General features: G+C 46.1%; 1 protein-coding gene across 1 annotated transcript in view; it reads left to right on the top strand.

Moving 5' to 3' along the window:
- Positions 1-21,966, top strand: part of PDLIM1 (PDZ and LIM domain 1) — a 46,947-nt gene extending 24,981 nt beyond the window's left edge. Inside the window, exons 5-7 of the mRNA XM_055299928.1 lie at positions 13,784-13,935; positions 20,893-21,010; positions 21,448-21,966. Of these exons, the coding sequence (XP_055155903.1) occupies positions 13,784-13,935; positions 20,893-21,010; positions 21,448-21,634 (457 nt within the window). The 3' untranslated portion in view covers positions 21,635-21,966. The remainder of the gene's footprint in view (positions 1-13,783; positions 13,936-20,892; positions 21,011-21,447) is intronic.
- Positions 21,967-22,718: the final 752 nt, after the last annotated feature.

Raw genomic sequence — 22,718 nt, 5'->3', positions numbered from 1 at the left:
GATGATGGACTAGGTCATGAGTTGCCCCCTCAGGTACCCAAAGGTGAGAGGGAAGATAAGGACCTGAGGGCAGAGCTCAGAGTGCAGACAAGGGGACACAGAGTGGCCTATAAGCAGCTGAACGTGCAGCACACCCAAAGTGGCTCCCGCAGCTCTGCTCAATTAGTTTCTGCTGATTTAATTTCACTGAAATGGAAGCTAGAAAGCCTTTTTTTTTTAATCTAAGACCCCCTAATTTTTAAATGTAGGTGACAGATTTGTTGGAAAATACCATGTGGTCCAAACCTTGTCTGATCTCTGTTCAAGGTTACTGACATTGTAGTAATCGAGGCAGAATGGTTTACCTTGCTTTTGGGTGCTTCTTCCCCCAAATTCTGATTTCCGCAGGGCCTTAGTGGCTTAAGATGATGATACCCTTCGAGGTGACACAGTACTTGAGAGAGAACATCATGCTGCCCCCCACCCTGGGCTTTCCATGAACATGACCTGAAGGGAAGCTTTCTCTTAGGCAGCTCCGTTGGGGAGTCAAATGGCTGAAACTCCAAGGGCTGTGATCCCTGTTCTTTGCTGCCAGGGGAAGCTGAGAACATGACCCTCTTTTACTGTCCCGCAGTGGAATGTTCCATGATCTGGGTTTAATAACCCAGGAAATGACACATCCTTAATTGAAAGAGCTGCTATGCATTGGGAGAAATATGAAGCTGGGGGGTATCTTTAGTCTGGCTTTGGTGGCTATTCCTTTCTTAATGTCTTCTTTCTTCTCTCATGCTCCCCACCTGCTCCCCCGTTCCAATCTGAAACAATTAAGTCTGAAACTGTCTGGGCACTTGCAAGCCTTTCCTCTAGCCCCTGTCCCCTCCTGTCATGGACTTTCTGGCTACAGCAGGCTCTGAGTCTTCTTAGTATCACGGCTTTCTTTCCAGATTTTCTCAGCACAGGGGGCCGAGCTTCTGCCTCATTCCGGACTCTGAGGATAAATCTAGAAACAGAATACCAGCAGCCCATGGCAGAGGCAGAACCTGAAAGGGCCATGCTGCCCGTCGTGGGCCTCTGCTTACCAGCCCACTTTAGAGAGGCCACTGGTGTGTTCTCAGCAGAGTGAGACTTCTGCGCAGCCAGGAGCCCCTGGGTAGCTTGCTTGCTCAGTCAGCAGAAGTCCCAAGCGCTCACTCAACTCCCACTGTTTAGTCTGTAAAATTCACTGAGGTTCCAGAATTGGCTCACTTCATACTTTGCATCTGAGGTCATCACCGATTCCCTGGGGCTCACTCTGAGTTTCTTTGTCCCATACACTTCAAAGCAGCCTAGGGTGTGTGTGGCTCCCTGTCTCATTGGGCGTCCCCATGTGACAATACAGACAGCATTGCTGTTTCCAAATTAATTAAACTGGGATGGCAGGCAAGAGGGCACCATCTGTCACCTGTCCTCCCAGCGCGCGGGCATGCTCGCACGCGCGCGCGCGCACACACACACACACACACACACACACAGCTGAGTGGGAGGGCCTTGTGGGCAGTTCAGCTTAACGATCATCTATTGAGTACCTACTGTGTACCACGTGGCTGGAGGAAATATTGCTCCGGTCAGCCGAAAGCTTTTACCTGCCCTCTGACCTCTTTGAACTAACTGACTTTAAGGGCTCTAGTCATTTTCTGATAATTCAGGGCCTGGATTTCCTTGTAGATGTGATGCTGCTTTATACTATCCTAAAGGGACAGGCTTCGTAGACAGAGGGCAGGTGAATCCCAGGTAGGCCTCAGACCTGGGGCAGACCATGTAACTTCTCTGAGACTCAGCCTCCCCATCTCTGACATACACCTAATACTTTCTACCTCATCAGCAGGTCATATAAGGAATGCAGGGGGGTGTGCAAAAAAAGCACCCAGCACAGCTCCTGGCCTCTGGCAGGTGCTCAGTGAATGCCGGTTATTACTGATTTATTACTGATGGAGCCTGTGAGGACTCCATACCCATCACTTCTGAGTACTGGGGGCTCTGGAAGGCTAGAAGCACGTAGATTAATGTTCTGGGGAAGATTTTGCTATGACTTATGGTAGACTGCCTTCTTTTCAGCATTGTAGCTGAAGTCCAGCTAACCAGCACAGTCTATCGCCTTCCTGATGGAGTGGTGGCCTTGCGTGGAAAGAGTGGTCTCCCTTCACCAACACAGTAGTCCAAGGATACCAGCTCTTCCGGCTTGTGTTCTCAGGCTGACCGCCCCCCCCCCCACCTCCTCCCCCATATACTCAGGAGGCATACTGCTAAGCAGGTGCAGTGGGAATAAAGGGATGCATTGTTCTCTATTCAAATGATACCAGAGGGATTATATTAACCCTGACTCATTCAGAGCTGGATCAGAAGAAAATCTCCATCATGATGGTGACTGTTTACCCCCTAGCTAAACTTGCTCACGGCCCCCAGAGAACTGGCTCTGGAGCCTGGGTGTTCCTCCCTCCTCTCCTGGTGACCATAATCACTCCTCTGGTTTCTTATTACAGGTCCCTCATCTAGGCCTTTGAAGACTGAAACAGGGAGACTTCTAGCTAGGCTCCTTTCCCAAAAAGGATTAGCTAGGGTTGCTCAGTGCTGTGTGTTTTGGTGAACAATGGGGTAACCACGTTGAGGCACCTCCAACATGAAGAGGTTTTCTGAGTCAGCTTGCATCCTTCATCCCCGCTGACCTAACAATCACGGACCAAAATCTCTCCATTATTTCCAGTTAGCACTTAATGTCCCTCGTGTGGGGAAAAGATTTCTTAAGCTTAATTAAACTTTAAAAAGATTTTTATTTATTTATTTGACAGAGAGTAAGAGAGCATAAGCGGGGGGGAAGCAGAAGGAGAAGCAGGCTCTTCACTGAGCAGGGAGCTCTCACCTGGGGCTCGATCCCAGGACCCCCGGGATCATGACCTGAGCCGAAGGCAGACACTTAACTGACTGAGCCACCCAGATGCCCTAAACTTTTTATTTTAAAGTAATTGTAGATTTACGTGCAGCTGTAGGAAATAATAGAAGTCCCCCATGCCCTTTGCTCATGGTACCACCTTGAAAATTATAGCACAATATCAAAAGCAGAATACTGAGGTCAGTAAGGCCAAGACAGAGATTTCCTTCACCACAGGGGCCCTCATGTTGTCCTTTTATAGCCACACCCAATTCTCCCCACTCTCGCACCCACCTTAACCCCTGGCAGCCACTAATTTGCTCTCCATTTCTATAATTTTGTTATTTCAAGAATGTCCTATTAATTGAATCATACAAGAGTTGGTCTTTTGGAATTGGCTTTTTTTACTCAGCATAATCCACTGGAAATTTGTTTGATTTATTCAGATTGTTTCATGTACCAATAGTTCCCTCTTTTTCCTGTTCTAAGGATTTTTTTCGTTGTGGTAGAAAATACTTAACATAAAAATGTGATCTTGACCATTTTTATTTATTTTTTTTTCTTAAAGATTTTATTTATTAGAGAGAGAACTAGAGAGAAAGAGAGAACACAAATGGGGAGGGGGGAGAGAGAGAAGCAGACTCCTTCTGAACTGAACAGGGAGCCCAATTCGGGATTCCATCCCAGGACCCTGGGATCATGACCTGAGCCGAAGGCAGACATTTAACCCCCTGAGCCACCCAGGTGCCCCATCTTAACCATTTTTAAGTGTACAGGACTGGTAACTATATGCACATCATTATGCAACAGATCTCTAGAACTTCTTCATCTTGCAAAACTGAAATTTTGTATCCACTGAACAGCTCCCCTTTGCTCTTCCCCTCTTTTTTTTTTAAGGGAGGGGGCAGAGGGAGAGGGAGAGAGAATCTTAAGGAGGCTCCTTACCCAGGGAGGAGCACAGTGTGGGCTCCATCTCACAACCCTGAGATCATGACCTGAGCTGAAATCAAGAGTCTGATATTAACTGAGGCACCCAGGTGCCCCTTCCACTCTGCTAGTAAGAGTGACCACTTTAGGTACCTCATATAGGTAGAATCATGTGGTATTTGGTGTGTTGTGAAGGGTTTATTTCTCTTGGCATAATGTCATCGAGGTTCATCCACATTGCAGCATGTGACAAGATATTTTTTTTAAGGCTCAGCAATATTCCATCCTCTGTATGTACCACATTTTCTTTATCCTTTCATCTGTCAGTGGACATTTAGGCTGCTTCCACGCCTCAGCTATTGTGACTAATGCTGCGTTGAACATGAGTGTGCAAATATCTTTTTGAGATCCTGACTTAAATTATTCTGTGTAAGATACCAAAAATGGGATTGCTGGATCACATAGTAACTTTATTTTTTATTTTTTGAAGAACCTTCATAGTGTTTTCTATATATAGGGCAGCCCCCATGGCACAGAGGTTTAGTGCCACCTGCAGCCTGGGGTGTGATCCCGGAGTCCCACGTCGGGCTCCCTGCATGGAGCCTGCTTCTCTCTCTGCCTGTGTCTCTGCCTCTCTCTCTCTCTCTCTCTCTCTCTCTCTCTCTGTGTGTGTCTCTACGAATAAATAGATAAAATCTTAAAAAAAAAAACCCAACATAGTGTTTTCTATAGCACTGTGCTATTTTACATTCCTACCAACAGTACACTGGGTTCCAGTTTCTTCATCCTCACCAACATTTGTGGTTTATTGGTATTTTGTTTTGGTTTGGGGATTATTTATTTATTTGTCACAGGTGTTCTATACCTTTCATATGGTTGCTGGCCAATGTGTGTCTTTTTGGAGAAATGTCTGTCCAAGTCCTTTGTCCATTTTTAAAATCAGGTTATTTGGATTTGGGTTTTTTTTTTTTTGTCCTGGAGTTGTAGGAATTCTTTATATACTCTGAATATTAACCCCTTATCAAATATGTTTGTAAATATTTTTTCCTATTCCATAGATTGCCTCTTTACCCTGTTGTTTCTTTTGATATGTAGAAGCTTTTTAGTTTGATATATTCCCATTTGTCTAATTTTGATTTTATTGCCTGTGCCTTTGGTATCATGTTCAAGAAATCATTACCAAGACTGATGTCACAAAGCTTTACCTCTGTTTTTTTCTAGCATTTTTATGGTTTCAGGTCTTATAGTAAGTCTTTAATCCATATTTTAATTGATTTTTGTATCTGATGAGATAAAGGTCCATTTTCATTATTTTATATACAGATACCCAGTTTTCTCAACACCATTTTGTGAAGAGACTATCCTTTCTGCATTGTGTATTCTTGGCATCCTTTTCAAAGGTCATTTGACTATATTTACCAGGTGTTTTTCTGGGCTCTGTATTTTCTTCCATGGTCTATATGCCTGTCTTTATGCAGGTACCACACCATTTTGGTTACTATAGCTTTGTAATATGTCTTGACATTAGAAAATATGATATCCCTACTTTTGCTTTGCTTTCTCAAGATTGTTTTGGCTATTTGGGGTCCTTTAGAGATGTCATATGAATTTTAGGATGCTTTTTTCTATTTCTGCAAAAAACACCATTGAGTTTTTGATAGGGATAGCATTGACTCTGTAGATTGCTTTCAGTAATATGTATATTTTAACATTATCTTTTCTTCCAGTCTATAAACATGGATGTCTTTCCATTTATTTGTGTTCTCTTTATTTCATTACTGTTTTTTAGTTTTCATTGTACAGATTTTTCATATCCTTGGTTAAGTTTATTCTCACAGATTTTACTCATTTGATGCTATTGTAAATGGGATTGTTTTCATAATTTTCTTTGTGGATTGTTCATTGTCAGTATATAGAAACACAATTGATTTTCATGTGTTGATATCAGAATTGATTCTGCAGCTTTGCTGAATCCCTTTATTCTAACAATTGTTTTGTATGTCGATCTTTAGGATTTTCCACATATAAGATCATGCCATCTGTAAACAGAGATAATTTTACTTCTTTTCCAATTTGGATGATTTTTATTCCTTTTCTTGCCTAATTGCATAGGCTAGGATTTCAATATTATGTTGAACAGAAGTAATGAGAGTGATCCTTGTCTTTTTCCTGAGCCTAGAGGGAAAGCTTTCAGATTTTCACCATTAAGTATGATGTTAGCTGTGGGCTTGTCATGCATGACCTTTATTATGTTGAAATAATTTCCTTCTATTCCTGATTTGCTTAGGGTTTTTATCATGAGAGTGTGTTGAATTTTGTGGGATGTGTTTTCTTGATTAACTAAGATGATCTTGTGGTTTTTATCTTCCATTCTGCTAATGAAGTGTATTACATTGATTTTTTTTTATGTTGAGTCATCTTTGCATTCTAGGAATAAATCCTACTTAGTCATGGTGTATAATCATTTTAATGTGATGTTGGATTCCATTTGCTGAGGATTTTTGCATCAATACTATTAGAGATACTGGTCTGTAGTTTTATATTCCTGTGGTATCTTTGCCTGGTTTTGGTATCAGGGTAATGTTGGCCTCTTAGAATGAGTTTGAAAGTATTTCCTCCTCTTCTGTTATTTTGAAGACTTTGAGAAGGATTGGTGTCAATTCCTTTTTAAAGATTTTTTGAGGGGGGAGAGAGAGGGAGCATTAATGAGCATGGGGAAGGGAGAGGCAGAGGGAGAGGGAGGAGGGAGAGAGAGAATCCCAAGCAGATTCCTCACTGAATGGGGAGCCTGGCACAGGGCTCAATCCCACAACCCTAGGATCATGACCTGAGCTGAAATGAAGAGTCAGACGCCCAACTGACTGAGCCACTCAGGTGCCCTGGTGTCAGTTCTTCTTTAATTGTTTGGTAGAATTCTCCAATAAAGCCATCTGGTCCTGGTTTTGTTGTTGTTGTTGTTGTTGTTGTTGTTGTTGGGAGACTTTTGATTACTGAGTCAATCTTGTTAATTATTATAGGTCTGTTCAGATTTTTTTCTTTCATAATTTGATTTTGGCAGGTTGTGTGTTTCTAGGGATTGATCTGTTTCTTCTAGATTATCCGATTTGTGTATATTGTTCATAATAATCTCTTTTGACTCTTTTTATTTCTGTCATCTCCACTATAATGTCTCTTCTTTCATTTCTGTTTTTTGTTATTTGGGTCTTCCCTCTTTTTCTTAGTCTAGCTAAGAGTTAGTCAATTTTGTTGATCTTGAAAAAAAAAAACTCTTAGTTTTGTTGATGGTTTCCTATTATTTTTCTCTTCACTATTTTGTTTATTTCTGCTCTGATCTTTTTTTTTTAAAGATTTTATTTATTTATTCATGAGAGACAGAGAGAGCGGCAGAGACAGAGGCAGAGGGAGAAGCAGGCCTCATGCAGGGAGCCTGAAGTGGGACTCAATCCCAGGACTCCAGGATCATGCCCTGGGCCAAAGGCAGGCGCTAAACTCCTGAGCCACCCAGGGATCCCCATTCTGCTCTGATCTTTATTATTTTCTTCCTTCTGCTAACTTTCGATGTAGTTCTTCTTTCTTTTCCCTTGAGGTATAAAATTTGCTTGAGATCTCTCTTGTTTTTTAATTAGGTATTTATTGCTATAAAGTCCCCTCTTCGCTTTTGCCACATCCCGTAAGTCTTAGTATGTTGTTTTTTTCATTTTTATTGGTGTCAAAATATTTTGTAATTTCCCTTGTGATTCCTTTTTTGTCCCATTGTTTGTTTAGGAGTGCCTTGTTTAATTTCTAATTTTTGTGAATTTTCCAGTTTTCCTTCTGCTGTTGATTTTTTGCTTCATTCCATTATGGCCAGAAAAGATACTTGGTGATTTCAGTCTTCATAAATTTAGGTTTCTTTTGTGGCCTAACCTGTAATCTATCTTGGAGAATACTCCATATGCACTTGAGAAGAATGTGTACTCTGCTGTTCTGAGGTATAGTGTTCTATATGTCTGTTAGATCCAATTGATCTGCAGTGTGGTTCAATACCTGTGTTTCCTTATTGATCTTCTCTCTAGCTGTTCTATCCCTATTTGTCTTTATTCCACGGTATGGATGTACCACAGTTTGTTTAACCATTCACCCACTGAAAGACATCTGGATTGTGTCTTGTTTTCAGCTTTTATAAATAAAGCTGCTATAAACATTTATGAATAGGTTTTTGTGCAACCACAAATTTTTATCTCTTTGGGATAAGTGCCCAGGAGTGCAATTGCTGGGTCATAAGATAGTTACATGTTCAATTTTGTAAAACTGCTAAACTGTTTTGCAGAGTGTACCATTTTACATTCCTACCACAGTGTCTGCATAATCAAGTTTTTCCATATCCTCTCTAACATTTGGTGTTGTCACTATTTTTTATTTTAACCATTCTTGAATAGGAGTATAGTAATACTATACTCCTATACTATACTATAACCACTATTGTGGTTTTCATTTGCACTTCCCTAGTAGGTAAAGATGTCAGACATCTTCATGTGTTTGTCATTGGCATATCTTCTAGTCCTTTTTTGAATATCTTGTTTCAGTTGTAGCTTCTCAGCCTCAGCTGCTTTTTCAGAAGCTGCCACCCTCTAGGGAAGAGGAACAGTAAGCCTGATGGGGCCAAAGAGCAAACGTCAGGGGCCGATGCAGTGTACCGATGCAGACGCTAGGTTTGTGCCCAAGCACATGGTAATCTGTGGGCAACAGAGCTCTGTGCTGCCCAGCCTGCCAGGCCACCTCCCAGGTTTAAGGAGGAGGAGGCAGCGGCCCCAGCAGTCTTCCTCAGCAAGCCTAACTACTCTGTCTTTGGAGCTGAAGCCACTTTTACAAGTGCAAGTGAAATTACACCACTGACATTTACTCACTCACTGCCCACCCACCCGCGCATTGTGTCATTTGTTCACGTTCCCTTTTAAAAAGAAAACAGGTATATGGATAATTATAGAGAGAATTCTCCTCAGGTTACTTCTCCTTCTCTCTCTCTCTCTCTCTCTCTCTCTCTCTCTCTCTCTCTCTCTCTGTCTCTTTCCCGGTCAGCCTCCCTGGGACACTTGGGGTACTCAGGTCCCAGCTGGAAGCAGAGTCAGCTGCATCAGTGAAAGCTCAAAGAGTGAACATGCTATGCTGCTACCAGGGAAGGTCAAATGGAAGTAGGGAGACTCATCAGCGGGTCACTCATGCTGGCTGCGGTGGGGGGAAGGGAAGCCAGCCACCAGCCCTGTCCACTGCTGCTGGTTGGTCCCTGCCTTTGTCTCTCTCCCTCCTACCCACAGGGGCCTGTGGGAGCCCCCCCTCCCCCAGGCAGGTGATGGGCTACCTGGACGAGCGGTCTCCACCAAGGGCCATGGTCTTCCTCTTGGACCACCTGTTCAGCCCTGTTATTTGATTTGTATGTCTCTCTCTGTGGGTCCTGAGTTCTGAGCTTGCCCTATATAAATATATTACATTCTTTTTAATAAATCATTTTTCATATTACACTTAGAACTATTTTAAAATCAAGATCAGACCCTGGAATGTTCTTGGGAGAATTCTTCCCCTTCTTTGGTGTATGTTGTTATGTCTGGAAGCCACCAGGGGAACACTAAAAATGACAAAACTCAAACCATAAGGTCATCATGTACTCTTCCAACAAATAATCCTATAATATGTTTCTGTGATTAAAAAAAAAGGAAAACAATTTACTATTTATTTTCAAGTACTGATCATATTACTCTACCATTTGACAATTTATAAAGCACATTCAATATCCATTCCTTAGGCAACCTGGGTGGCTCAGTGGTGTGGCGCCACCTTCAGCCCAGGGCCTGATCCTGGAGACCCAAGTGCTCCTTGCATGGAGCCTGCTTCTCCCTCTGCCTGTGTCTCTGCCTCTCTCTCTCTCTTTCTCTCTCTCTCATGAATAAATAAAAAAAAATCTTTTTAAAAAAATAGTATCATTAACAAAACAAAGAATAAAAAGGACAAACCAAAAAACTTATAACTATAGAGAGAAGGAACTGATGGTTACCAGAGGGGAGGAGGTGGGGGAGTGAGAGGATGGGGGAAACAAGTGATAGGGATTAAGGGGACACTTAAATATACTGGGATTTAAAAAAAAAATCAATATCTTCTTTAAAAACAAAACAAAAATAAAAATAATATCCTGAATATGTTAAAAAGTAATTCCAGAACAAAAACATGCCTAAGAAATGGAAGAAAAAGAAAATCATTCTCATTTTTCACATATGGTGAGAACAATGGAAGAAAGGATTCTAGTGATAAGGGTTCAAAAATATAATGGATGTGACTGAGTCACCAGGAAAAAAGGAGAGGGGGTCGCTGAAAGTTACCACATTCTTCTGAACTCAGTCTTCACCATTTTTAAAAAATATTTTATTTATTCATGAGAGACACAAAGAGGCAGAGACACAGGCAGAGGGGGAAGCAGGCTCCTCAAGGGATGCCTGACAATGGGACTCGATCCCGGGACCTCAGGGATCACAACCGGAGCCAAAGGCAGATGCTCAACCACTGAGCCACCCAGGCATCCCCAGTCTTCACCATTTAATAAGATACAAGCTTTTAATCAAACAAAACTCCTTCAAAAGACAGACAGCTCCAGGATGCCTGGGTGACTCAGACTCCTGGCTCTGGGACAGGATCCACACAACAACCCTGGGATGAAAATCCATTCCGTCAAAACAATGAGGTGTCCAGAATGGAGATGGGAGGGGCTCTTTAATTTTTCTAAAACTTGAGCTACCACCTGTGCAGCAACTCGATGATGTGTCTATAAATCCCAACTAAGACAAGCAGGCTGTCCAGACTTCCACCCTCACCAGGCTGTGACCAGGATCATGAGGACCTGCCAGGGTGGCATCGGAAAAGGCCCAAGTTTCAGCCCTATGCAGCTGAGACGGAAAAATCCTGGTGGCCTGGGCAGCCGGGGTGGCTCAGCGGTTTAGTGTTGCCTTTAGCCCTGGATCTGATCCTGGAGACCTGAGTTCGAGCCCCATGTTGGACTCCCTGCATGGAGCCTGCTTCTTTTTTTTTTTTTTTTTAAGTTTTTTTAAAGATTTTATTTATTTATTCATGAGAGACACAGAGAGAGAGAGGCAGAGACACAAGCAGAGGGAGAAGCAGGCTCCATGCAGGGACCCCGAGCAGGACTCCATCCCAGGTCTCCAGGATCACAACCTGGGCTGAAGGCGGCACTAAACTGCTGAGCCACCCGGGCTGCCCATGGAGCCTGCTCCTCCCTCTGCCTGTGTCTCTGCCTCTCCCTCTCTCTTTGTGTCTCTCATGGATAAATAAATAAAATCTTGAAAAAGAAAAAGCCTGGTAGGAAGAGAGGACCCGGCCCACCACTGAGCAGTAACAAGGCTACCACTCAGCCCCAGCGACGGTGGTGGAGGCCACGTGGGCAGCCAGACCTCTCCCCCTGTCCAGCGCTGAGGAGTAGCCTTGAGTAACCTCATGTGTCTCAGAGGCAGAGTGGGGACCTGGACTCTACTCGAGTCCACCTCAGGCCACTCATCCAGGTGGCCCATCACCTGCCTGGGGGAGGGGGGCTCCCACAGGCCCCTGTGGGTAGGAGGGAGAGAGACAAAGGCAGGGACCAACCAGCAGCAGTGGACCGGGCTGGTGGCTGGCTTCCCTTCCCCCCACCGCAGCCAGCATGAGTGACCCGCTGATGAGTCTCCCTACTTCCATTTGACCTTCCCTGGTAGCAGCATAGCATGTTCACTCTTTGAGCTTTCACTGATGCAGCTGACTCTGCTTCCAGCTGGGACCTGAGTACCCCAAGTGTCCCAGGGAGGCTGACCGGGAAAGAGACAGAGAGAGAGAGAGAGAGAGAGAGAGAGAGAGAGAGAGAGAGAGAAGGAGAAGTTACCTGAGGAGAATTCTCTCTATAATTATCCATATACCTGTTTTCTTTTTAAAAGGGAACGTGAACAAATGACACAATGCGCGGGTGGGTGGGCAGTGAGTGAGTAAATGTCAGTGGTGTAATTTCACTTGCACTTGTAAAAGTGGCTTCAGCTCCAAAGACAGAGTAGTTAGGCTTGCTGAGGAAGACTGCTGGGGCCGCTGCCTCCTCCTCCTTAAACCTGGGAGGTGGCCTGGCAGACTGGGCAGCACAGAGCTCTGTTGCCCACAGATTACCATTTGCTTGGGCACAAACCTAGCGTCTGCATCGGTACACTGCATCGGCCCCTGACGTTTGCTCTTTGGCCCCATCAGGCCTACTGTTCCTCTTCCCCAGAGGGTGGCAGCTTCTGAAAAAGCAGCTGAGGCTGAGAAGTAGGAGGGATCTGGGCCCAGGAGGCCGGGCTGCCAATCCCCACCACCCTACCCTCTAGCCCCGGCACACCCCTAGGAGGTCCTGCTGCCCTATAGGCTCCCCTGTGATGCCATAGGAGTAGGGATAGGGTGTAGCAAATTGATATATTTGGCCTTTTCCCTTCACTCCCCTCGTACCTGCTAAGCCCTGGCCCTGTGCCAGGCACTGATCCAGGAATGGGACTGTGCTGGTGAACAAGACAGACCAAGACCTGTCCTCGTGGGGCTCACTGTCTGAAGGGAGAAAGGCAGTGAAGAAACCGTCAGATGCATGTAGAGTCAGTGGGACAGGGGTGAGAGACAACAGGGGAAGGTGCCATAGAGTGAGAGCAGGGGTGGGATGGGAAGGGGGGGCCTCTCTGAGGAGGGACATCTGAACAGAGATGGGGAGGGGAATGCGGCTGCCCTGGGCAGTCTGGAGAGAGAGCCCTCCAAGCACAAGGAGCAGTAAGTGCAGAGGCTCTGAGGCTGCCTGTGTTCTGGAAACAGCACGGAGGTTGATGTGACTAGAGCCAAGCAAGCAAGGGCTGGCAGGCCATGTGTTTGGAGAGGGAAGCAGAGCCACATTCTTCAGGGCCTTTCTACATTCTGTAATGAGTATTTACTCCAAAGGAGATGAAATTGATTAAACTTGCATTTTGTTATTAAAACTGTAAGTATTTGATTCTAAGTCAGATGAGAACCCTTGGAAGCACATCACGACACAGTGCAATTCTTGTGTTTAATAGATCACTGTTTGGAAATAAGACTGTCTCTGCACTAAGAATGGCAGCTCAGGGACAGGTGACAAAGGTGGTCCGTTGCGCTGGTCAGCAGTAGCAGCTTGGCCACGTGGTGGAGGTGGTGGTGCTGAGCCCCGGGGGGTTCAGGACACACTGTGCAAGTAGTTGACTGGAGTCTCCTTCCCTTTTACCCCTTCTGAGAGCAGGCAGCAGAGGCCCGTGGCCTGGAAAATGGGCTCTGGTGGCAAGTGGCCCTCGCTCGGCCTGCCTTGTCCTGGCCTGGGGTCTTGAGCTCAGGCCTCAGCCCCTCCCTTCCATCGGACAGCACTTATGCTTCCGGGCACTTGTGTTTTTCATCCTTGCCGCCAACCCTGGGAGCTGCTCTCTGAGTTGTCGGTGAGGTGCCCAGAGAGTTTCTGTGAGAGTTTGTGGAGATAGAAACCCACTGGTATCACGTCGAAACACGTTGATATCAGCAGGAAGAAAGAACACTGATTTCTGCTCCGTGAGAAGAATGCGTGTGGCCCATACTGAGGGGACCCAGCCGAACTTTTAGTGGTCAGGTTGTGGCTGACATTTTTCCTCTTCTAAATCTTCTTTTGACGTAATGTTGTTTATGTAATTAAGAAAGAAGCACAGCATTCCCATTCCATGGGATTAGGCCAAAAAGTAATCAAATTACTGAAACTATTTGGGGAAAATGGCCTCTTACTACATTGAAGCAACAGCCAGCCCTGACTACGGACACCTCATAATAGTGGCAGGCAGTCTGGCTATGTTCAGAGAGGGCTTTGTCCAATGGGATCATTTCTAGCCCCCCCTTTGATTCAGGGGTGTCTTCATGGAAGGGGGTGAAATTTTTCTAACTTCTGACATGTCCTAATGAATTTCCAAACATTCTTTACAGCTTAGACCATTCTCAGCCTCCAAGTGGACTCGTCATCGACAAAGAATCTGAAGTTTACAAGATGCTTCAAGAGAAACAGGAGTTAAATGAGCCCCCCAAGCAATCCACTTCATTCCTGGTATTGCAGGAAATCTTAGAGTCTGAGGAGAAAGGTAATCAGCCCTGCATGCATGCATGAGGTCAGAGACTCTTGGGCAAGACCCAGGTCAGGGTCATTCGTAGCTGAAACAAAGGTGAATACAGTCCTGAGTGGGTGGAAGAAGCACGTTGGCAAGCATGGCTTTTAAAATGCTGAAAGCTCTGAGAGAGAGAGAGAGAGAACATGAGCTTCCAAATACACCTGGCCAGCTGTTTCCTATTACATGAGTTTAGGAGGCTGACGTCAGGCTGAGCTTGCCTATGGTGGGATTCTGTTCGTCTGTCTGTTGTCCATTAGTTTGATTTGAGCTCATACCCCATGCATGATTCTGTGGTGGCTGATGTGTGTGACTGGGCGAAGGCCGTGGCCGTGGCAAGCAGAACGAAAAGGAATCAGCAACACAGTGAAGCTGCTGGGTGGTGCATTTGTTCTTGCTCTTGGGTAGATGGACTGATGAGAGCCAGAGAACCCCCATTTTGGCCACATCCTCCCTGTGTGACCTTTCTGGGCCTGTTTTCTCTTTGGTCAGTCAGGGGCAGAAGTACTCTCCTCTAAAGTTGGCATGAGGATCCAGGTCCTACACAGCACCAACACCTGCCAGGGTGACCAGCACGCAGGAGGTGCTTCATGGCTCTGATTTTGTTTTCAGACCTTGTCAAGAGGCACTAGGCCAGCCTCAGCTTGTCCCAAGTGTGCACTCTGATGTACGGCTCTGCGTGGCCCACAGCACCACCACCACCACCACCACCACCCCCACCCCCCGTGTCTCTGGCCTTCCCTGAGGCTCAGGTGTTTCCCCAGAGGCTCTCCTTCCCTGTTCTCTCCCCCTTTCCCAAGACGTGCAGTGAAACCTGCTTCACCCCGCCCCAAGGAAAGGAGCAACTTGCTTGCTCTGAGCCACCAGTGGGAGCCACAGCCCAGCACCCCCTGCCAGAGGAACCTCCTTCTCCCTGACCCCCAGCTCCAGGTTTGGCTTCCTGGAAGTTCTTCATGAGCTGAGAGTTCCCTACTGAACAAACCCAGACCCAGGCTTCCTCCCCACTTGGGTGAGTGTACCTTAGAAAAATTGGCAATTTATAAGCACAGGAAGTTACAGGAAAAGTTCTCTTTTTATGCTAAATGGATATTGTTTTACCAGCAATTTCCCCCCTTTGCTTGTTGTACCTGTGCATTTTGGAAGGAATGAGTCATAGTCTGTATTAAGTTCCAGTATTAGGGCTGTCAAGTGATTTCGGGACCAACCCTGGAGGATGACAGTTTTATCAAACATGAGAAACCACAACTTATTCTACTCTGATTCAGTGGGTGCAAAACCCTTCAATTAAGGGAGGAAAAGTCAGTTCATTCTAGCCCAAACTCAGACATAGACAGTGCAGAACTCATCTAGTCAAATGCCCTCATATCGTAGAGAAGGACCTAAAGCCCAGACTCACCAAGCTGCCCTGATATGGCAGTTCCATGCTCATCAAGATCTGAACTCATTCCATCTTGTTCTCCATCTACCAAACCCATGGCTTCCATTCTCAAGATTATCTCACGGCCCTGGTTGGCAGCTGGTGCTCCAGCCATCATGACCACATCCAGGCACTGGGAAGGAAGAAGCTAAGCAGGGAATCCTCCGTTCAGACACGCCAGCTGCTTCTTTCCCAGAAGTCCCACACTAGCATTCCATTTCACATGACCAGAATTTGGTCACATGGCCACATCTAGTTGCAGGAGAGTCTGGGAATTATAGTTCTTTCCTCCTTGGGATGGATATCTTCTTGTTCCAAAGAAAATAAAAATTTTGCTAAAAAGAAAGGAGATAATGGATTTTATAGTCTCTTCCATATCTCTTAATATGTAGTTGCAGTAAATTTTCACTGAATAGAACAGTATAAGTTCCAGTCCATACATCCATCACATACATGCAGAAGGCTCTCGGGGGAAGGAGCGCAAATGCCTATTTTTATTTGAGATGAAATGGTTGAAGTTCAGAGCAGTGTCTGGTCCGTAACAAAGCACTCAGTGAGGGCTACCGTATTTCAGGAAGGCCTCGGGTTCATGAAGCAGCAGTGCTCCAGCAGCACTGGCATCCGGTCTCTGCCTGTGACGTGCCTGGAGACCCCAAGCAGGCTGCCTATCTCTCTTAGCCCTAATTTCTGCACATGTCCCAGGAGGGAGGTTAATAATGGCTACTTTACAGACAGTTTAGAGTGTTAAGGGAAATGGTGCATGGAAAGCACCAGGCCCACTGTCAGTGAGGCCCACATGGGAGGCTTGGCTGCAGCAGGGTTTGCCAACAAACCTCCGAAAACATGGGTCTTCTTATTTTGGGTGAAATTCAGCCTCTGGACTAGGTGAAAGGGCCCAAGGTTTCTCAAACTTCATCTTGCTCTGGATGAAATGCCAAATTTGCAGGGAACAAGGATACTTTTTTTTTTTCTTTAAATTGTGGTGAACTATAGCTAACGTAAGATTGACTGTCTTGAACATATTTAAGTGTACAGTTTGGTGGCAGTAGTTACATCCATACCATTGTGCAATCATGAGCACTGCCCACACACAGAACTCTGTCTTGCAGAACTGAAGTTCTGTACCCATTGAACACTAGCTCCTCAGAGCCCCTACCCCCAGCCTGTGGAAACCACTATTCTACTTTGTTTCCATGAATTTGACTACTTCAGGCACTTCCTGGGAGTAGAATCTTATGGCATTTGCCTTTGGTGACTGGCTTGTTTCACTAAGCATCATGTCCTGGAGGCTCATCCATGTGGTAACAGGTGTCAGCATTTCCTTCCTTTTGAAAGCTGAATATTCTACAATGTGCCTATAGCACATCTTGTTTATCATCCGTTCGTCCATTTAAGGGGACTTTTAACAAGAGGAAACTTAGAAGGAGGCATCAAGGACTGAGAAAACACAGTGGGCACCAGGGGCTCTGAGATGACTTGCTCAGGAAGTATCAAGTTATCCAGGGCTGCAGGAGAATCCTCACATCCTGAAGTCCCATCCTGGAAGACCACCAGCTGCTTGAGGACCATGAATTGGGGACGCCTGGGTGGCTCAGTGGTTGAGAGTCTGCCTTTGACTCAGGTCGTGATCCCAGGGTCCTGGGATCGAGTCCCACATGGGGTCCCTGCAGGGAGCCTGCTTCCCCTCTGCCTATGTCTCTGCCTCTCTCTGTGTGTCTCTCATGAATAAATAAATTTTAAAAAAAAGGACCATGAATTGGGTTCTTTGATAATGTGGACCCACGGAAGGTGGTTGAGCAGTGAAGTGGATAGAGAAAAAGTGGATTAAAAGGGGGCTTTACTGAAGGCATTTTCACTTTTTTTCCCAAAAGCTTTGACGTGCAAGTTTCCACAGAAAAAGAGAAATTTGGAAATTTTTGTAGCTTCCCAGAGTCTAAAGGGGGCTAATATTTTTACTCTAAGCTTGTTCAGAAGGACAAAATGAAATTTCTTTGGGTTTGCAGTATTGTCTATAAGTGAGAAAAGAAAATGGAGCCAGCAGGTGGAGCTGCGGGGCTGAACACACTGCTGCTGGTTGGCTATGTCCTGCACACAGCTGCCTCTTCTCAAGCTGTGCCCAGTTTGTTTGTTTTTCTTTCTTTGTTAAAAAACCATGTCTACACCTATCCTGGGGCTTAAACTCATGACCTGAGATCAAGAGTCTATGCTCTACTGACTGAGCCAACCAGGTGGCCGCCCCCCCTCCCCCCCACCATGCTCTGGCTCCGTTTTTTTTGGTGTGTGTGTCATTTTTAAAATTTTTTTCAGGGACGCCTGGGTGGCTCAGCAGTTGAGCTGCTGCCTTCAGCTCAGGGCCTGATCCCAGAGTCCAGGGATCGAGTCCCACATCAGGCTCCCTGCATGGAGCCTGCTTCTCCTCCCTCTGCCTGTGTCTCTGCCTCTCTCTGTCTATGTCTCTCATGAATAAATAAATAAAATCTTAAATAAAATAAAATAAAATAAATTTTTTTCAAATATTTATTTATTTATTCAGAGAGAGAGAGGCAGAGACACAGGCAGAGGGAGAAGCAGGCTCCTTGCAGGAAGCCCGACGTGGGACTCCATCCCAGGTCTCCAGGATCATACCCAGGGCTGCAGGTGGCACGGCGCTAAACCGCTGCACCACCGGGGCTGCCCTCTGGCTCCGGTTTCATCCAGTTACTTCTCTTTATTTGAAGAAGGGATATGGATTCTCCTACCAAGTTGGGCTCTCATATTCTTCTTTCCTTCTCTCCTGCCCTGTTGCAAATGCAACGCTTTCCTGGTAAATTTTCTGCTGATCAAATGAATTATGTGAAAAACAGCCCCATCATCTGAGACCACAACCTCACTGAGCTGGTTCCCTGGGCAGTCAGTTTCCCTTCCAAGCCATCTGGGTATGCAGAGATGCCACAGAGATGCTGCATTTCCTTCTTTCCCAGGGTAGGCAGCCCGGGTGGCTCCAGCAGCAGGAGCCCGCACATGAGGATGAGACTGTTTGGGATGCCTGAGTCATGATGTTGGCCACCCAGGCCTTTCTGAGATCCCTGTAGGGAGCCAGGATTAGGGTGACAAAGATAGAGGCATTTGCCTTGGGTATAGAATTTAAGGAGTCACCAAAAACCTCAATAATCAAGACAAAAATGATACTTCAATGCAATATTTTTTAAAATTACAACACAAAAAAGTCTGTAACAAAGTTGGGACTGTGGCCAAGGAAGGGAGGAAGGTTTGGGAAGGCAAAAACGTACTTGGACTTGGGATTACCAAAGCACCAAAGGCACCTGATGGGGGGAGGCGGGATGGGGACTGGGCCCCAAGCCTTTGCTAAGCCTAACTGTAGACCTTCTGACTGAAAACAATGGAAACTCTGGAGCCTCCTGACATCTGCCCATTCTCCTGTGTCTCCAGATGGACATCTGTGTCGATCAGTTTCTTGGCGCAGGATGCATCCCTGCATTAATGGGGGAACCCTGAGAGACCATGCCATCAACATCCATGATAGGACATTTAAAATGGGCTGCTTTTAAATATTCCCTCTTACCAGTCTCCATAAGGCATCAAAATATCCCCAGCGAGCTGTCAGCTTGCATTAGCCAGCAGTGGGCTGCAGGATGCATTTCTTGTTCATGTTCTATGGGGGCTGCCAATCAGGCTATGGATCGGCCCAGTTTGGCAAGGCTGGGCGTGGCTCCATGAGTCTTCCCATTCCAGGAGCCCAGCAGAGGGAGGTGTCACTCTTGGGGCCTTGCTGTTTTTAGGCAGAGGTTGGAAGCTACATGGGGACAGGACCAAACAAGGTTTCTCAGCTTGGTGCTATAGGTATTTGGGGCCACGTAAGTCCTTGTTGTGGGGCTGTTCTGTGCATTTTAGGACATTGAGCAGCACCCCTGGCCTCCACCCAGTGGCCAGAAGCACTGCTCTCTAGTTGTGACAACCAAAACTTCCCTGAGGGGCAAAATCACCCCCAGTAGAGAATCACCGATCCTACAGGGATGTGTGGCAAGGGTAGGGACGGTATACATAATTGTGGACAAAATATACAATTTACCATCTTAACCAATTATAAATGCCCCTTATTTGAATTCATATCAATTTTAGGTCAACATATGGGGACTTATTTTCTAAAAGAACAAGAGAACCAGACCCCTCATTTGTCAGCCCCAGAATTGCCCAGCCTGGCTGCAGCTACAGGAGGACTTTCTTCACCCCCTCACCTTATACAGAAGACCATTTTCTTGCTCTTGTCCAGTGGTTCTCAACGTGTGTTTCCTGGGCCAGTAGCATCAATGGCACCTGAGAACTTGTTAGAAATGCAAATTCATGGACCCTACCTCAGGCCCACTGAATTAGAAACTGGTGGGAAGGCCCAGCAAGCTGCAGGGCCTTGAGTCAGCCTCCCACATCATTCTGATGCACAGAATGAATTTTAGAACTGCTGCTTCAGTTTGAAGAAGTGGGTTTTAACCAGGGACATAGAGCAGGGTCTCCTGAGGCCCTGTACCTGGAGATGTGCCTTCTGCAGCATTGGGGAAGAGCCTGGTCTGTGAATTTTAGGAAATCTTTCCTGGTGCCTGGCATGCTCACAGATGCCTGTTCAGAACCACTGGTGTAGAGACTTCTCTGGCTTCTGGGGCCACAGTGTGTTGGACTAAGGTAGGGACCCTCAAGTATCTGTCACGGCATTTTACTGTTCATTTAGCCTCTATTATTCACTCATCAGTCTCATGCTAGGCTCTGTGCAGTATTATGAAGTATATAAAACAGGGTTCTGGGGTCCCGGGAATTAGCAGTCCGGTCACAGAGACGTGTAAATAGCTGACAACAGTACTGCTAACCAGCTGAATAAATACAATAATTTTAATAGCCTGCTATTGTTAATAGCTACCATGATATAGGGCTCTGAAGACGTGCTGGACTGGGCTTTGGTTCAGCACCCAGCGACTAGGAGCTTATTTTATGCATACAAGGCTGATGGCAGGAAGGTTGCTTTCTCTGCTGTGGAGCAGGTGAGTTTTATCTGGCTGCTTGTAGATGCTCAACTGTAATGATTTTGTACTTCTTGTGATATGGTTTCTTTCAGCGTCTAAATACACTGTCTTTTTTTTTAATACACTGTCTTTTGATCATCAGAGAATTTATTTATTTATTTATTCCAACTGTATAAGTCATTTTTAAGCTCCCAAATCAGTATGTGTGTGCATCTAATTAGAATGAAATGTAATTTGTGTTTTGAGGGCTTTTTGCCAGGTACTGTGGGAGGGCTTTCTGTGTATTTTTTAATCTTTTTGTGCCACTGTGAAGGGAAAAATAATCTTCTCCATATAAAAGGAATCTGGGGACCAGAGGTTACGTAACTTTTTCAGGATCACGCAGCAGAGTCCGGTCTGTTGGATTCCAGGAACTTGCTGGAATATAGTATGTGACTCTGAAAAAGCTAAATGAAATTTGTGCAATCCCACCCTTCCTGGCCAACCCAAGTGTTTTCCTTGTTACAGGGGATCCCAACAAGCCATCAGGTTTCAGAAGTGTTAAGGCTCCAGTTACCAAAGTGGCTGCGTCTATTGGAAATGCCCAGAAGTTGCCCATGTGTGACAAATGTGGCACCGGCATTGTGTGAGTATCAGCCTCGCCCAGGCATTGGAGGCCCTGCAGGCTTGGTAAACCATGCTGATGTGGAAAGTGCCAGATGCTGTACATTTTGGGTGTGATGGGGAAGAGTTCCTGCCTGGAAAATGGAGCAGGGAGGCCACGTAGGCCCTCTGTCCAGAGCCAGGTGTGAAGGTTTTCCTTGGCCCTGGAACCTTAAGGGTTGAATGATGTGACGCCAGAATAAGGGCTGCTCCGTGGAAGCAGGAGGGCTTCGAGAGCAATGTCTGTGGAGCCCAGGAGTGAGCAGCTGCTTTGTGACTGGAGGTCGGGTCTGAGGCCCTGGTCCACTTGTGGATGGGCCTCTTGGAAGGACCCCCACCCCGTGCCCCCAAGGCCATGATGCTTCTCGCAGGTGCTTGTCACTAACGAGCCCTTTCCTGCCTCCCCCCTCCCCCCTGCAGCGGCGTGTTCGTGAAGCTCCGGGACCGCCACCGTCACCCTGAGTGTTATGTGTGCACTGACTGTGGCACCAATCTGAAACAGAAGGGCCACTTCTTCGTAGAGGATCAGATCTACTGTGAAAAGCACGCCCGGGAGCGGGTCACACCCCCTGAAGGCTACGACGTGGTCACAGTGTTCCCCAAGTGAACCGGCAGGTCCACACCTGTTGCAACTCGATCTCTAAATGCTCTGGCCCTCTCCTCTCTTGAAAGTTCTTGCTGACTCTGGTTTTATCCCTGCTCATTAAACACCACGTCTCCCTGCCTCTGCTAACTGACTCACTGGCTGTGTGACGCCTGCTTTTACAATTAACAGAGGATTGTTTTGTTCAGTGGCCCCCTTGCCAGCATCCCTGGGTCTTCTCTTTACCTCAGTTCATTTCTGCTGCAGATGGACATCAGCCACATTTGAACCAAACCGAACTGAATATGTCTGACATTGATTCATTTTTACTCAATAAATTTATAGACTCCAAGGCAGTGTGGTGTCTCTGTCATGTCCTCATGCGTCCTCTTTCCTGTCTCAAGCCAGGTGAGATTCCCGAGGCCTCCCCTCTTGTTTTGGGTTCTGTGCTTCTCTGAGCCTCACAGGCCTTCTCCAGGTGTGAAAAGATTGACATCTGAATGAGCCATATTCTCACCTTTCTTAGAAGCTTGCTCCAGATCTTTCTCTGGTGCTAACATAAGATCAACCTCATTATGTTGTAATGAAACAATGTCTTTTCTATCTGGCTGTTCTGGGACGGGAGTTTTACCAGCTGGCCTTAGAATGTTCCCTAATGAGGGGCACCTGGGTGGCTCAGCGGTTGAGCGTCTGCCTTGGGCTCAGGGTGTGATCCCTGGGTTCTGGGATCGAGTCCCACATCGGGCTGTCTGCCAGGAGCCTGCTTCTCCCTCTGCCTGTGTCTCTCTCTGTGTTTCTCATGAGTTGAATAAATAAAATATGTAAAAAAAAAATACTCCCTAATGAGTCCCTCTCCAGGCTGGTTGCTGCCACCGTGGCCCCTCTCCTTTGTGAAGGGAAGCAAACTGAGGATGGATATCACCTACATGATATCAGACACCTCTTGGTAGTCCCTTGTGGCATTTTGATGGCAAATAGATAAGTTCAGCAGTCATAGCTTAAGGAGGACATGGGACCAGTGGTTAGGGACCTGTAAGGATGAGGCTCTGGGTCATACTGTCAAGTAAGCCTCAGACACACAGGCGCTGGGTGAGGGTGAAGGGAATTT

This window comes from Nyctereutes procyonoides, unplaced genomic scaffold (genome assembly GCF_905146905.1).
Source record: "Nyctereutes procyonoides isolate TBG_1078 unplaced genomic scaffold, NYPRO_anot_genome, whole genome shotgun sequence".
In the NCBI taxonomy this organism is placed as follows: Eukaryota; Metazoa; Chordata; class Mammalia; order Carnivora; family Canidae; genus Nyctereutes; species Nyctereutes procyonoides.
The sequence above is the reverse complement of the archived record's forward strand: the minus strand, read 5'-3'. Positions and strand labels throughout refer to the sequence as shown.